Source organism: Hemicordylus capensis, chromosome 5, assembly GCF_027244095.1.
Source record: "Hemicordylus capensis ecotype Gifberg chromosome 5, rHemCap1.1.pri, whole genome shotgun sequence".
Taxonomy (NCBI): domain Eukaryota; kingdom Metazoa; phylum Chordata; class Lepidosauria; order Squamata; family Cordylidae; genus Hemicordylus; species Hemicordylus capensis.
In genome coordinates this window covers 188427341-188444301 of record NC_069661.1, presented here as the reverse complement: position 1 = coordinate 188444301, position 16961 = coordinate 188427341, and the positions used below count along the sequence as shown (strand labels likewise).

Below are 16961 nucleotides of genomic sequence, written 5' to 3'. Positions count from 1 at the left end.
GGAAACAAAATGGCCACCGTGCATGCTCAAATGGCCTCTGTGAGGCCCTAGGTCATGCCAGGCCTTGCAGAGGCCATTTGAGCATGCACGGTGGCCATTTTGTATTCAGTGGCCATTTTCTTTTAAAAAAAGATTATTTTTAAAAATGGCCACTGCACATGCTCAAATGGTACCTGCGAGGCCCTAGAGGCCAGCTGGGTCAGGGGGAACCTTTGCAAAAAAAACCAAACCCTAGCCTTTAGGAAGCCCCCCAAAGGGGCTACAGGTAAAAATAAAATATAATAATAATAATATAAGACACTGTACACATATTCAGATTGGCACTATGTACAGAGAATCAGGGCATGTGAATACTGAGCTGACGCTTATGAGCTAGGATTGTATTCATTTGCTCTTAATTTGCTTCTTGTGATAAGTGAGTTAAATGTGATGTCTTAATAATATGGCTATTAATGGTGAGTTTGTCTTTGAATCAGTGTGAAATCCTTAATATTAAGGCCCACTGGGAGTTTCTTGCTCTCTTTCTCTCATTTTAACTGTCTTTCTGAAAGACTAGAATATATTCCAAGCAGTGACACAGTTTACTCTGCATATCCTTTAATTATTTTCAGAGTATCTGGGAAAAGTCAAATTTTAAAACTTATGAAATAGTGATGCTACAATGCATAGTAGGGAATTAGACAGGCATTTCTGTTTAGTTTTCCAAGTACACCTCCACATAGTATTTGGGTATTTCATGAGCCCCAGCATACTGAAATTTGTAGTTTTCCAGCATTTTTTGGTCTGGCTAAGTCCACTGCTAAATAGTTTTTGAAATATGAAAAGATTAACGAGCCTGACTTGTATTTTTCAGCTGATATTATGGTAAAGTTATCTGAAAAATGGGTGTCAGATGCTTGGACAGGGGGGTGCAATTTCAGTGTTTGCCCTAGGCGCTATTTTCCCTAGATACGCCTCTGAGCAAATGCCAGCAACTATAGTGGCCTGCTTCAAACAAGGAGGAAAGTCTGGGAGATGTGGACAGTTTGCAAGATGCAAAGTATTTTGGCTGACTGGTCAGAGAAAACAGGTTGAGGAGGTGAATTTTCACAGGTCAGTGGCATAATGAAATACTCTGGAACATGAATGGTAGATTGCAGCCGTCTTCTCTTACGAGACGCTTTTATTACAAAACACGTTTATACAAGGCATCCTTTGAAGGGGTTTTCTCTTTTGTTCAGTGCTGAAAAAAGAAGACCCAGGATGTAAATCAGGTCGTCAGTTGTGCACCTACCTGCAAACTTTAGACAGATAAGTGTCCCTTTAGTTATCTGTGTGTCTCTTCCTTGACAGCAGAAAGGCAAACAAATAGCATTGTTCTAAGCTGTGGCTGATTGGCAGGCCCTGTCATGCGGACAAAGAAGCACTCTTTAAACAACACTTGACTGTACCAATTTGAGCCCAGCTTTCTAAACTTTGTGTGACTCATTCCTGAACGATAAACTCATTGAAAAGTGTCTTCAGCTTTTCTGATTGACAAGGATTAAAATGTTCTCAGTTTTATCTCTCGTGATGTTCTTGATTTGGCTGGTGTGATACTTATATACAAATATGATTTAGTTTTAAGTAAGTTTACCAAGGCCCATAAGATAAGCCAATGACAGAGCTGGAGTACTTTGTTCCTGGCTTCTGAGCCAAATTAAGGGAGAAGTGTAGAGTCTAAATAAGATTCAGGTTCCTCCCCCCTCCGGAACCTCTTAACAAAATTAAATAGACGCCTGCACAAAGTTACAACTTTGGAAAAACTTTTCCCCCTCTCTCTCAGAATTGCAGAATTGGAAGGGACCAAGGAGCCACTTACTTAATTTTTCTTTCTTTGTACTTTCATCATGTTAATCTTCTATATGTTTCTCTTCACCAACTTTCTGTATTAAGTTTAAACACTAGCTTTTAATTCATTTCATAGTTTGGCTCATTTGCCTGCCTTTATTGCTTTTACTCTCTTCCTTCATTCCTCAAATACAAATCTTACAAAACCTAAATTCCTTCACTCTGAGGCCATTCACACAATCAAAAACTGTGTTCTACCCGGGTTTGGAAGCTGTGTGTGCTTTCAGTTCAGATAGAACCTGGGGGCCTTCCGTATGCTCTGCCACTGAGCTATGGCCCCATCCCATGGGTCTCTCATCCAGGTACTGACCACCCCAAAACCTGCTTAGCTTCTGCAAGGTGACTGTATCATGTGCTCTTAGACTATGTTCTGGCACCTAGCAAGTGCAAAGTTTTTATTCTCCCTCCTCCTCTTGCCTCATATGGGCTAAAATCTTTTTCTTTTAGATGGTAACTCTGTAGACCTGGACCTCTGCGTTTTATTAATTACAGTGCCTAGTACACTTTTAGTGCTTCTGTAAATAATAAATGCACTCTGTGTCCAACTTGATTGCATTGCAACCACAATTTGACACAGGATTGGTGCTACAGGAGCTGGGACTGGCGTTAGTAAAGGAATGCAGCGAGGTGGCCAGATTTGCAGATGATACTAAACTCTTTCGGGTAGTGAAAACCAAAACGGATTGTGAGGAGCTCCAAAAGGATCTCTCCAAACTGGGGGAGTGGGCAATAAAATGGCAAATGACATTCAATGTTGGCAAGTGTAAAGTGATGCACATTGGGACGAAAAACCTCAACTTCAAGTATATGATGATGGGATCAGAGCTGTTGGTGAATGACCAGGAGAGGGATCTTGGGGTCGTGGTGGACAGCTCATTGAAAGTGTTGATTCAATGTGTGGCAGTTGTGAAAAAGGCCATTTCCATGCTAGGGATCATTAGGAAGGGGATTGAAAATAAAACTGCTCATATTGTAATGCCCTTATACAAAGCTATAGTACAGCCACACCTGGAGTATTGCGTTCAATTCTGGTCACCACATCCAAAGAAGGACATTGTTGAACTGGAGAAGGTGCAGAAGAAGGCAACCAAGATGATCAGGGGCCTGAAGCACCTTTCTTATGAGGCAAGGCTACAACACCTGGGGCTATTTACTTTAGAAAAAAGATGACTGCAGGAACATGATAGAGGTCTATAAAATCATGCATGGTGTGGAGAAAGTGGATAGAGAGAAATTCTTCTCCCTCTTACATAACACTAGAACCAGGGGTCATCTCATGAAATTGATTGTCAGGAGATTTAGGACCAGCAAACGGAAGTATTTTTTCATACAACGCATAATCAACTTGTGTAATTCTCTGCCACAAGATGTAGGGACAGCCAACAACCTGGATGACTTTAAGAGGGGTTTGGATAACTTCATGAAGGAGTAGTCTATCAGTGGCTACTAGTTAGAGTACTATAGGCCACCTCCAGCCTCAGAGGCAGGATGCCTCTGAGTACCACTTGCAGGGGAGTAACAGCAGGAGAAAGGGCATGCCCTCAACTCCTGCCTGTAGGCTTCCAGCAGCATCTGGCGGGCCACTATGTGAAACAGGATGCTGGACTAGATGGGCCACGGGCCTGATCCAGCAGGGCTGTTCTTATGTTCTAATGCTACCATTCATGTTTAAGTGGGGATGTTACCAGTTATTCAGTGCCAACTTATATTTAGCAAACATTACTGTTAAAGAATTAATAATCCCCATTGATTTACTGATCATTCCTCTTATTTACTGGTTAAAAGCCAATAATGGTCATTCCTAGTTCTAACTACTACTACAACAAATATGTATATACCACTTTTCAGTAAAAGTGCTCAAAGCAGTTTACAAGGGAAAATAAATAAGACGCTCCCTTGTCCCCAAAGGGCTCACAATCGAAAAGGAAATTTAAGTTAGACACCAGCAGCTACCACTGGAGGGACGCTGTGCTGGGGTGCGTCCAGTATTAATTACTATGTATATATCATTTCCTATTTTAAAAGTGCCAAAGACCTTGGAGTAGGGAAGAAAATAAAAAGCAACGTCTCCCTCCCTGATTCTGTGTGCTGTGGAATGTGACTGAGCAGTTGCAAACTGTAGGGTGATGGTGACATCTCTAAGTGGGTAAGGTAGTTTGATGCCAATCTCCACCCCAAAGAACTATTTTTACAAGATTACTTGATGACATGCTTAATCCTAATTGTGTGTTATTAATGCAGGCAGTTGAGGGAATGATACCTAATAAATTATGTTGACCTATATACAATCCTGTCCTGTTCTTGACAGACTGCTTTACTGGTCTGATTGGCTTCCATCTTTGATGAACACCATACCTTAGCTCAGTCACTAGGGGCAGAAAGAACAAGCACCACTTAAGTAGCAGCCAAAGTCAGTTTCTGCTGCACTCTAAAGTAAACAAAGCAAGACACTTTGCAAGTGTCATCAAAATGTGGGTTTGTAAGCTTGGGCTCCCCCGCTGCCTTCCGTTTTTCTGACCACATCTTTTCCTCATTTCTGCTTCAGTCAACTTCTCTTTCATGCTCTACATCAGATTGCTTGCCAACCTGGGAAGGGAACAGTTGACTGTTTACCAACTGGTATCATCTCACACAGTCCTTACTACTCAGCCTAACCTACTTCACAGGGTTGTTGTGAGGAGAAACCTAAGTATGTAGTACACCGCTCTGGGCTCCTTGGAGGAAGAGTGGGATATAAAATGTAAATAATAATTTGGTGAATTCTCATCCTACCAGATGGCAAAGAGAATTTTACATCAACTGCAAATGTATGGGGAAATGGTAATCTGAATCCACCTTGGGTCTTCCATTAGTGTTCATTTAAGATCAGGTCTAGCCCAAGGTATTGCAGTGCCTGAAGCGAGATAGCAAACGCTCCTGCACCACACCCCTGCCCCCCCCTACCTACACCTGTGGCCAGGTGGGATAGGGTAGTCCCACCAATTTTTTTTTCTGTTCCCCTAAATTAACAAATAATTTTAAAACTGCTATACATCATGTGATGGAGAACAACTAAGGTAGTAAACTGCTAGGCTGGCTACAGGTCCCTTTTCAAAACAGACTCTTGCAAGCACAGGAAGTGAGGAGTAGGGAAGATTGCCAGCAACTGCTTCTACTTCTTGCAAGCTTTCCAAGAAGGATGAGGCAAAGAGGACTGCCTTCTCCCTCCCCACCCCTTGCTCCTTGCAAAGCTTGCAAGGGCCAGCTCGAGTCCCAGGATGGGGGGGGGCATCTTACCACCCTGCTGGTGCCCCAATAATCTGCCACCTGAGGTGACTGCATCACCTCGCCTCATGCAAGGGCTGCCCCTGTTTGGGAAAGTCTTCTAATGCAGGGAGGAGTTAACCTTTATCCCTATTATTATTATTATAACTACTACTACTACTACTACTACATTTGATTTTTATTAATTATTAACATAACTAGGATAGATAGGTTCACTGCACTTTCACCATCATCTCTTTTTGTTTTCCTGCTGGAGATTTCCTTGCCTCTTTTCAGAGCTATTTTTTCAGTGGTTGCAGTCAGCCATTTTCTTTAAAAGCCCAATTGGGCCATGGTATGTTGCTGTGATTGGTTTTGTGTGAAGGGCTAGATATCCATCAGCAGGAAGAACAAGCCCATATACCTCTGATCTCAGGTCACAACGGGGAGTAGCTAAAGAACTGCAGGAGTCTTGTTCAGGTTTTGCTTCTGGATGGAACCTCCCATAGGACAGCTATGTAGTGCACGGGGTGGGGGAATAGTGCATGCAACTAATATAATATAGCATGCCTGTTTTAGGCAAGGCCCAGGATACTTTGAGATCACCATTGTATCAGCAAACAGGCCATGAGTGGTCAAAGCTACGTTCTTATCGTCAGTGGCTGATACTTTCTGCAGGGTAATATAGGCAATACAAACCTTCCCGCACCACTGTGGGGCTCTTAATAACCCAGCAATGCTGCTGCACAAAAGGGCAGTACCAGTATTGTGGACTCTTGCACAGTCGCACACAGTAGCGGCTGGTGCAGGCACCAGGGATCGGATCCCTGGAGGCCAGGTGAGTGGTGGGGGCGATCCCCCACCGCAGGGGGTGCTTGGCAGTGCACTGCTGCTCTGAGCAGCATTCAGGTGCGGTGAGAGTGGAGTGGGGAGTTAATTTACCCTTAAAGATGCCTCTTGCTGCCCCCCTGGTGGTGCCCGCACTGGCTGCTACTGGTCATAAATCACACCCTGTTTCCTTTGGGAATAATGGAAGAAGCATGATCACACAAGAGTCAGCAGTACTAGCTGCCTAAATCTAACCTCTTACTCTCAAGCATGTGTTCCTTGCTGAGAGCTGCTGCTAACAAAAAAGGGCCAGTTCACACTGTCAGCACTGTTACTGTCATCTGTCACCACAATGTCTGGAGAATGTAGCATGCAAGTGCAGCTGCAGAGATTTTTGCAATCCGTGCCACAGCAGTGATTGGGCAGCGGCGGGTGGGGAGCACTGTCAAGGAGCTGTGTCTGTGAACAGTCTGGCTCACTTTCCACATGGATGGTGTCACTGGGAGAGTGGAAGCTTTAGCTGCAGCATTCCAAGACAGAGTTTTTAGCTCACAGCTCCACCGCAATGGAGGGTGTGCATTCACATATTGGTCAGATTTTGGCTAAAGTCCGTGTGACATATCAGAGGGTATGCCATACACGATTTGGGATTTTCCCTGCATATTAGAGCCTTGCCCGATTTATGTCTGGGGTAAAAAAATGTACTTTTTGCTTTGGGAGTATCCTATATGCCCTGAACCCGCAATAAAGCCTCGCAGTAAGCCTGCTGTCTGGGAAAGCTCCTGGAGCAGTGTGAACTAAAATGCCTCAAAATCGCTGGTTTGTTTGTTTATCAAATGTGTACACTGCCCCAAACTTTCATCTCTGGGTGGTTAACAGTTGCTTAATAGTTGGTTAATAATAGTTGACACAGTTTTGCTAAAATCATCATCAAAGTACCCCTGTCATTTTTCCTTCCCTGACCTTCAGATTTCTGGGGGTGGGGGTAGGGGGATATTTTCTTTTCCCCCCAGGAATTTATATTAATTCTGCATCATATATTCTCTCTGTACCATGTACCAACTGAGACTTGTGCTATTTCTCTTTGTTAACTGCATTTAAAAAAAGAAACCAATCTCTGTGCTTCTTAACACAGACAGTCGGGCGGGAGCTGCTGCTCCATTTGATAACATTTTTGGTGACCAGTGATAAGCATGATCCAGTCATTACAAGGCTGATTGACAGCACCCGGATACACATCATGCCTTCAATGAACCCTGATGGATTTGAAGCGGCGAAGTATTATTCTTGTCGCCCCACAGTGGGCAGGTAAGAATGCAAGTTAGGACGGACAGGGAAATTTGGAGAAAACACCTTCAGGCATGGTTTAGATGTTCTCCTGAAACTTGCATTCTGGATGAACAGGGATGTACTGCATTGGCCCCCTTCTGCTCATGCCTGCTAGGATCTTCAGCCTCAAGAGAGACTTAAATTAGGGTTAAATGAATATATGGACACCTTATCCTGAGCCAGACAGACCCTTTGTCCATCTAGCTCAAGATAGTCTACCGGCAGTTGCTTTCCAGGGTTTTCAGGCAGAAGTCCAGCCTATGTGGAGGCTATTGAACCTGGGGCCTCTGTCTGAATAGCATGTACTCTGCCACTAAGTACGGCCCCATCCCATCCTTCTAGAAGCTGGTAACATTGGTGCTTTCCTTTGCAGCCTGTGTGCCTCTGACCCAATCAGCCTCACTAGGCCTTGTCATACTCTATCATTACCTCTCCAGGACATCCCTGCTTCAATATATCTTCCTCTCTCTGCCTGCAGTTTCTCTCTCTCGATGTGCAACCAACTTCCCCCATGTGGTCCTTTCACATCCCTGTATTGCTCACTCTTCCCATTTATGCTGGCTCATGCTTTGCTTTCTAGCCTGCCTTTACCTTTCTGTGCTGCCTAGTCTTTTTAGTTTCGGTAGCTTCCCTCACCCAGTTTGCTTTGACTGTTCTCATGAAACTGACCTTTTGACTGCCTGCTTGGTGACATACTAGCCTAGCAGCTCACCAAGACATGGTAACGCCTGTGCAGGAATCCTCACTTCCTTCTGATCCTCCAAAAGGCTAACCCTGCCAGGATTTAAACACCAGCTTGAAGTCTCTGATCCTGCAAGGACGTACATGACCCATCCAAGGCACAACACTAGTACTGGCTGTGCAGCTTCCATGACCTAATTTAGTGTCAGCTGCAGGTTTCAGGGGGCCTTTGGCAAATTGCCCTCCCTGGATCCACTCCCACCTTGGTGGGTCCTGAGAGAGTCACTGTGCCACTACCGCATGAAAGCGATGGACACAGAAGTGGTCTCAGGAAGTGGCAGGGAGCCCTTCTGAGGATGCTGCTGGGCCCTTGATAGCTGGCCAGATTTGCAGAAACATTAGGTGGCAGTGACCATAGTGTGATCCAATTCAGCATATATGCGAGTGGAGAATTGTCAAGGAAATCTAACACAAATACGTTGGAGTTCAGAAGAGGAAACTTCTTAAAAATGAGAGGAATGGTAAGAAGGAAGTTGAAAGGGTAAGTCAGGAGGGGCAAATCACTCCAGAAAGTATGGAACTTATTTAAAACCACAGTACTAGAAGCACAGTTGGAATGTATACCAAGAAGGAAAGGTACCACCAAGTTCAGGAGGACGCCAGCATGGCTAACAAGTAGAGTCAGGGAAGCTATAAAAGGTAAGAAGACGTCCTACAGAAAATGGAAGTCCTGCCCAAATGAAGAGAACAGTGCAAGGAGACAATAAGGGATGCAAAGAGAGACTTTGAGGAACATAAAGCTAGAAGTGTCAAGGGGAATAACAAAAACTTCTTTAAATATATCAGAAGTAGAAAGCCTGCCAGGGAGGTGGTTGGACCCTTAGATGATGAGGGTGTGAAAGGGATTATTAAGGGGGATAAGGAGATTGCAGAGAAGCTGAATGAGTTCTTTGCATCTGTCTTCATGGTGGAGGATACTGACCATATACTCTTTCCAGAACTGAGCTTTTCAGGTTTAGTGGCTGAGGAACTGGGTGAATTTGAGGTGACAAGGGAAGATGTTCTAGTCTTGAAAAACTAAAAATTAATAGATTGCCAGGGCCAGATGGCATCCACCCAAGAATACTGAAGGAACTCAAATGTGAAATTGCCGATCTCCTAGCAAAAATATATAACTTGTCCTACAATTAGGCTCTGTACCAGAGGACTGGAAAGTAGTCAATGTGAATTCAATTTTCAAAAAGGGATCCAAGGGGGATCCGGGAAATTACATGTTGGTCAGCTTAACTTGGGTGCCAGTTAAATTGTTGGAAAGCATACTTAAGGACAAAATTGTTAAGCATATAGAAGACATGCCCTTGTTGAAGGAGAACTAGCATTGCTTCTGTAAGGGAAAGTCTTGTCTCACTTTTTGGAGTTAAATGAGAGAGTCAACACAACAGGCACATGGATAAAGGTGATCTGCTTGACATAGTACACTTGGACTTCCAAAAAGCTTTTGCAAAAATTTCCCATCAAAGGCTCTTCAGTAAACTTAGCAGTCACAGAATAAGGGGACAGGTTCATGTGTGGATTGGTAACTGGTTGAAGGACAGGAAACAGAGAACAGGAATAAATGGACAGTTTTCACAATGGGAGGCAGGTAGGAAGTGGGCCCCACCACAGGGATCGGTATTGGAACCAGTGCTCTTTAACTTGTTCATAAACGATCTAGAAGTTGGGGTGACCCCCTGAAGTGGCCAAATTTGCAGATGACACTAAACTATTTAGGGTAGTGAAATCCACAACAGATTGTGAGGAACTACAAAAAGATCTCTCCAAACTAGGGGAGTGGGTGACAAAATGGCAAATGCAGTTCAATGTAAGCAAGTGTAAAGTGATACATATTGGGGCAAAAAACACCAACTTCACATGTACAATGGTGGATCACCACTGAGGCATCTGCCTACATTAGAAAGAGGCAAAAGAGGCATCTGCCTACAGCGGGGAAATTTGAGGAGCGACAACTTTTGCCGCTCCTCAAATTTTGCTGCGCCTCTCTGGGGACAGTGGTAGCTGCCGGGGGGGGGGAGGTGAGGTGAGGGGAAATCTCCCCCTTTTCATTCATGAGAGCCAGCATGGTGTAGTGGTTAGAGTGCTGGACTAGGACCGGGGAGACCTGAGTTCAAATCCCCATTCAGCCATGATACTTGCTGGGTGACTCTGGGCCAGTCACTTCTCTCTCAGCCTAGCCTACTTCACAGGGTTGTTGTGAAAGAGAAACTTAAGTATGTAGTACAGCGCTCTGGGCTCCTTGGGGGAAGAGCGGGATATAAAATGTTAATAACAACAACAACAACTCTAAAAAACTTCACTGCTACCGCAGCTGGCTGCAGGGAGGGTGGGGGTGCAGAGGGAAGAATGCCCCCTTTAGCGTACCTTTTAAAAATGCGCCGCAGGAGTGGTGGTGGCCTCATTCCATCCCTGCCGCCCTTCAGGAACTGTAGCATGCCTTCATCGGTGGTTTGCTCGGGAAGCCCAGCAAACTCCTCTCCCCCTATCTTTTCAGGCAGCTAATGCTGCCTGAAATGCAAGTGGGAGAGGAGCTCGCCACACCCCCTTTGCCCCCTTTGTGTGACATCTGGAGCACTGCGTACAACTTTGGTCACCGTATCTTAAGAAGTATGTTGTAGAACGGGAAACGGTGCAGAAGAGGGCAACCAAAATGATCAGGGGCCTGGAGCACCTTCCTTATGAGGCTAGGCTACAGCATCTGGGGCTCTTTACCTTGGAAAAGAGGCGACTAAGGAGAGACATGATTGAAGTGTATAAAATTGTGCATGGAGTGGAGAGGGTGGACAGAGAGAAATTTTTCTCCCTCTCTCAACAGTAGAACTAGGGGTCACCCCAAGAAACGGAAGGCTGGGAAATTTAGGACCGACAAGAGGAAGTACTTTTTCACACAGTGCATAATTAATCTATGGAATTCCTTGCCATGCGATGTGGTGATGGCCACCAGCTTGGATGGCTTTAAAAGCAGCTTAGACAGATTCATGGAGGACAGGTCTATCAATGGCTACTAGTCTGGTGGCTGTGGGCCATCTCCAGCCTCAGAGGCACAATGCCTCTCAATGCCAGTTGCAGGGGAGCAACAGCAGGAGAGAGGGCATGCACATACCTTTTGCCTGTGGGCTCCCCAGAGGCATCTGGTGGGCCACTGTGTGAAACAGGATGCTAGACTAGATGGGCCTTGGGCCTGATCCAGCAGGGCTGTTCTTATGTCATGGTCACCTGCCCAAACAAACAGCAAAATGCTAGATTTGCTGCACACTCATTTTACTTTATTTTTCACATTAATGTTTCTTCTCCATCATAAGCTCATGCTCAAATGTATGATTTCATTTATTACACTACAACAGAATGACAGGTTTGCATACTTGTTTTGGTCAGCTGTTGCCAGATTCTTCACAAAATGAAGAATATAACAAGCAGCTAGCATGACTGCAGACGGATGCAATCAGTGGTGCTTTTTTTTTAAGCGCAGCAGCTGAAAAATATGATGTACTCTGTGTCTGTAGGAAACACTTTTATCCCAGAAGTTGGACTAAATATTTACAGTGGCTGATATACTGTGTAAGAGTACATCAGCCACTAATGTTGCATTTGCACGGTTTGCATGAACAAGTTGTGCAAATAGTTACATGGGAGTAAGCCCACTGGAAATAATAGGCTTAGTCTTGTGTGACACATTTTATGCTAATGTTGCATTTGCGCAACTTACACAAAATGTGCAAAAGCAATGTTACGAAGCTGACATATCCTTGCACAGTATGTCAGCCGCTGACCTTGTTTGCTTGCAGGGGTAATAGCTCTTCAGATACCTTGTACTGTATTACAAACGCCGTGTTCAAAGCACATGTTACATTGGCCAGGTTGTTCCGCAAGTATATCAGTTTTTCTTAACCAAGAACACCAATATACAGCTTAACCATTGTTTAATTGCCAACAGCATTCTAGAGACCTGTTAGAAGAGGTTTGGTCTTTAAACAGACATGTGACAATCCAGCATATCAGTCCAAAATACATTTTTAAGTAGGTAGATTTAGGACTGCAGCCTATTAAAAATTCATTTTGTCTCTTTAAGGTACAATAGTAATTACCAAGATTTGAACAGAGATTTTCCAGATCCTTTCTTCTGTAATAATGTCACGATCCAGCCAGAGACTCAAGCAGTGATGGACTGGATAATAAATGGGATGTTTGTCCTATCTGCTAATCTGCATGGTGGATCATTGGTTGCTAGTTACCCTTTTGACAATGGCAGTTTAGGTAAGCTAATGTTTGTATTAACTAAATGTATTGAAGGCTCATAACTGATGCTGCATGAGATGCATACAAGACGGAACTGTAGCTTCTGTATTGTAAAGTACTGAAGAGTTTGGGTTTCTTATATATAATCTTTTGTTAATATAATTTATAAATGTGCATACCATCCTTCAATAGATATTGTGAGGGTGGTTCATATGAAAAGATAGAAAACAGTACATATATCATAAAACAATAGACAATAGAAGAGACAGAAAACAGAACATAAATAATAAAACAATAGACAGATCAATTTTTTTAAAACTCCCACAAACTTAAAAATATATCAGGTAAGGCTTGTGATATAGGAAGATGCTGAAAGGCATCATCTCATACTGCGTGGGATATGGCAATGGTAAACCCCTGTATTCTAGCAAAGAAAACCACAGGGCTCTGTGGGTGCCAGGAGTCGACACTGACATGATGATACACTTTTACCTTTTGTGAAAATCAAGAGGTCTTCATTAGATGCTTCCCTAGGGCAAGTGTTCCATAAATGGCGACATCACCAAGAATGTTTACCCCCAGTCACCACTTGCCTTGCCTCCGACAGCAGGAGGTCCCAAAGGAGGGCTGGCTTCCAAGGATTATCTCTGGGCATGGGCAGGCTGAAATGGGAGTGGATGGTCCTTCAAGTATCCAGGCCGCAAGCCATATGGATCTTTGGAGGGAAGCACCAGCACTTTGAATTGTGCTTGCGGGGAAACCAGGAGCAGTTCATAAGATGTGTTCTCAGAGTCTGGTCCCAGTTAGCAACCACATTTTGGACATGTTTAAGAGCTCTCTTCCAAGGAACACCATGTACAGAGCACTGCAATATAATATACACACCTCCACTCACCTTTCTACTAATCTACACACGTAGGACTCACCAATTAATTGTCTGTCTCACACAGGTATCACAATTGTTTAGGAACTTCCATCACAGATATAATGTTTAAAATGTATACATCTATAGTCCAAGGTATCCTGGGACTGCAAAATGGGATATTTTCATGACTTATTTGGAATTCTCAGCCTGAAGTCTGCCTTATATTTCATTAAAGGGTACAGCAGAAAAAAGAAAAAAAAAGATTCTGCCATTAGAATCCTCAAACTTCTATTGCTTATAAATATGACAACTGTTGTGCTAATGAATTGAAACTTGGCATGTGTGATCTACTTGATGACGTCTAGAAATGTGCTTAATTGCAAGGATATCTGATAAAAATTGCTGCAGCTACAGCAAGTTTAAAAGGTGCTGAGAATTGACAAATTGACCCCCTTTTGTCCAAACTTTATTCAGGTGTATAAAATAATTATTTCAAATTTTGGTGAAAATGGTGAAAAAATGGGCAAGTTTTTTGACCATCAAATATATTAAAATGTATAGGCCACTTTTCAGCCCCAAAACATACAACAAAGCTGACTGTATAACAGAAGTCAGTAGTACTCCTATGGACAATAAACCAAGCTACACTTCCAATCGAAATGTTTGGATGGGTGGTTGGGGAATTGCTGTGGCAGCCACAAATGTAAATTTGAGCACATGACAAACTACTCATACAAGAGAACCTATATATCTTTGCATAATATAAATGATATTTACTGGTGTGTAGTGGTGGTGGTGTTGTCTGTCTGTGTGTGTGTGTGTTAAATATTAACTAGGTTTCTGCTATGATCACTCTCTTTCTACAGCTACTATTTCTCCAGAAGGCATTAGCAAAACTCCAGATAATGATGTTTTTGTGTACCTTGCAAAAACATATGCTAACAACCATGCCACGATGTATAAAGGGCTTGCATGTCAGGATTACTTTCCAGATGGCATTACAAATGGCTTTGCCTGGTACAGCCTGAAAGGTAAGGTTGTTCTTTTTCTCTGTAGTTCCTAATTGTTTCTGCTTTTTTGCATGGACTATGCAATGCTTGTCAGATCTCTGCATTTTTTTTAAAAAATGGCTCTTGTGAACCAAGTTTGAGGTGCTATAGTTCTGTTTAATAATGATCACAGGGAAGGTCAGTAGGATATCTTCTACTGGTACAAACACAGAAACAAATTTGGTAAAAACACAGAAACAATCAGGCAAGCATTTGAATTCACAAGAACTTTATTTAGTCTAAGGTAGTTTGTTTGGAGGTTCCGGCAGAATGGAGGAGAGAGCTATACAGTGCTAAGTGATAAATCCATTGGTATTCCAAAGCTCCAGTCCTGGTGTCCAGTACTTTATCTCAGGACAAACAATATCTGTGTCTTTGAAAGGATCATGAATACCCACTAAAATCTATCAAACTGTATTAATTGCATGCAGAATGCTTAAGGAGTATGTCATATGGGTTTTCCCCCCAGACATGAGGCTTTAATGTGTTTACACACACATATCTTGATACTATGTGAATTTCAAAGCTGCATTGGCTGGGGGGAACATTCAATTTCATTTTTGCATCTTATCCCACAGTAACAGCATTTGTAGATGGTGCTATAGTGTGAGAGAAGCTCAAATTTGTGTGTTACTACTGCATAAAGAATGACCCTGCTCTTCCATAAACACAATGTTGTATGGGTCTGTTGCCCAACAGGGGGGACGTGGAGTGGAAATTATAGGATGAACCCCCACCCCGTTGCAGCAGAGTATATACACACCTTTGCAGAAACAGGAAATAGTACCACTGTTGGCATCACATGGCATGGGTGAAGCCTGTTTAGCGGCTGCAGCTGCAAACACCCAACTACTAGCTCACAAGGTTCACAAGCCGATTCCCTAATCATTCTTTTTCTGACTTTGCTCATGCTGCCTCTCACCTTCTCCGCAGCAGTTCTACACAGGGGCGTAGGTAGGGAAGAGGGGGCCCGTGCTCATCCCTCTCTCTGGCGGCCCCTCAGATTGAGGGAGACAATGGAGAAAATAGGAAGGGATGGATCTGGAGGGCCCTCAGGAGCTGGGGGCCCATGTTCTTTGAACCCTTTCGTTCAATTATAGCTACGCCCCTGGTTCTACAAGAATAAAGGCACGAGCATGTATTAGAGATGCATACCCATGCAACTCTTATGTTTGTTTCAACAGAACTCTAAATCTCATGCATCATTGAAATGAACTCAAGGTGTTGTACACAGGGGCCCACATGTTGCACAGCTGTCTGCTGCTCTAAGGAAGCTCTGTCCGTGATCAGCAAGGCTGTTCTGAGCTCAGTCAACATTTTGTTGAGCTGCAGAGCACTCATGGGGCAAAGGCAGAGTGATTTTTGCTGATCCCCCTTGCCTCTGTTAGTGCTCTTTGCCGTCCAGAAATATGTCCAGAAGCATTCTTTGCATACAATTCTTAGTTTGAACATAGGACACAATTTTTAAAAAAACCTGTTCATGCATGGCAGTAGCCACCACCAGGCACGTGATCAGAAGAGGAGAGCTGGTCTAGGAAAAGAGAGCTGGTCTTATGGTAGCAAGCATGACTTGTCCTCTTAGCTAAGCAGGGTCTGCCCTGGTTGCATATGAAAGGCAGACTAGAAGTGTGAGCACTGTAAGATATTCCCCTCAGGGGATGGAGCCACTCTGGGAAGAGCAGAAGGTTTCAAATTCCCTCCCTGGCATCTCCAAGATAGGGCTGAGAGAGATTCCTGCCTGCAACCTTGGAGAAGCTGCTGCCAGTCTGTGAAGACAATACTGAGCTAGATAGACCAAGGGCCTGACTCAGTATATGGCAGCTTCCTATGTTCCTATGTGATGCAGCCACTTTAACACTCGGCCAGTCAAACAGCAACAAGAGAAAAGAGCTGGTAGCAGCAGCAGAACAAGATGGTAGGTAGCCCTAAGTGGCACTAGTAAAACCCAGTGATGGTGCCTGGAAGATTGCTCCATGCCTGCCATGCAAGTGCTTACCCATCAGTCAAGCCAGCATCAGGAGATATGGGGCCCAAGATGGGTGAGGCAGCTGGACATGGAGTCTAGGAGAATTCTAAACAATTTTTGCTTCTTTCTTAATACTTCAGCTATATAATTAAGCAATTTACTTTAGGTGGGATGCAGGATTTTAACTACGTCTGGGGACAGTGTTTTGAAATTACATTGGAACTATCATGTTGTAAATATCCACCACAAGGGGAGCTACTGTCCTTCTGGAATGACAATAAACGGGCTTTGATTGAATACATTAAACAAGTCCACCTAGGTAAGTTTATTTTGCTGAATTTCATTTCATAATAGATCTTGTTCTGAGAAAGCTTGTGTAATCAATTGCTGTAATGATAATAATGATGAGAGTCTTTGATTATTATGCCTCTAATAAAGAGGTGGCCAGTCTGAGGCTCTCCAGCTGTTGTCAAGCTACAATAAAGTGTTGAACTACAACTCCCACCATCCCTAGCTGCAGGAAATTGTGACTGGGGGTGATGGGGGTTGTAGTCCAACAGCTAGAGAGCCTCAGACTGGCCACCCTGCTATAAGAGCTTCCCACCGTAACCAGAGAATTAGTGGTTTCTTGTTAAACCAGATGCCAGTAGATCTGCAAGCAGGCTCTTTTGAGCTCCAGTTAGGGAGAATCGTTGGGACAATGTGGTTGAAAATCAGTTTGAGATATTGCAGCTCATCTCGGAGATTGAAACAACCCAGTGATTGAAATATGAAAATTGGCAGAGCCCAGTAGTGAAAGGTGGAGGTAGGAGCTCAGCAGTAGTTGGAGAAGGTGGTCAGT

General features: G+C 43.7%; 1 protein-coding gene across 8 annotated transcripts in view; it reads left to right on the top strand.

Moving 5' to 3' along the window:
* Positions 1 to 16961, top strand: part of CPM (carboxypeptidase M) — a 78226-nt gene that overhangs the window by 46238 nt on the left and 15027 nt on the right. For all 8 annotated transcript variants that reach the window (XR_008308583.1, XR_008308584.1, XM_053256019.1 and 5 more), the window contains 4 exons: positions 7076 to 7248; positions 12074 to 12258; positions 13972 to 14136; positions 16287 to 16439. Coding sequence is in view for 6 of the 8 variants with exons in the window: in XM_053256019.1 (XP_053111994.1) it covers positions 7076 to 7248; positions 12074 to 12258; positions 13972 to 14136; positions 16287 to 16439 (676 nt within the window). In the remaining 2 variants the exon portion in view is untranslated. The remainder of the gene's footprint in view (positions 1 to 7075; positions 7249 to 12073; positions 12259 to 13971; positions 14137 to 16286; positions 16440 to 16961) is intronic.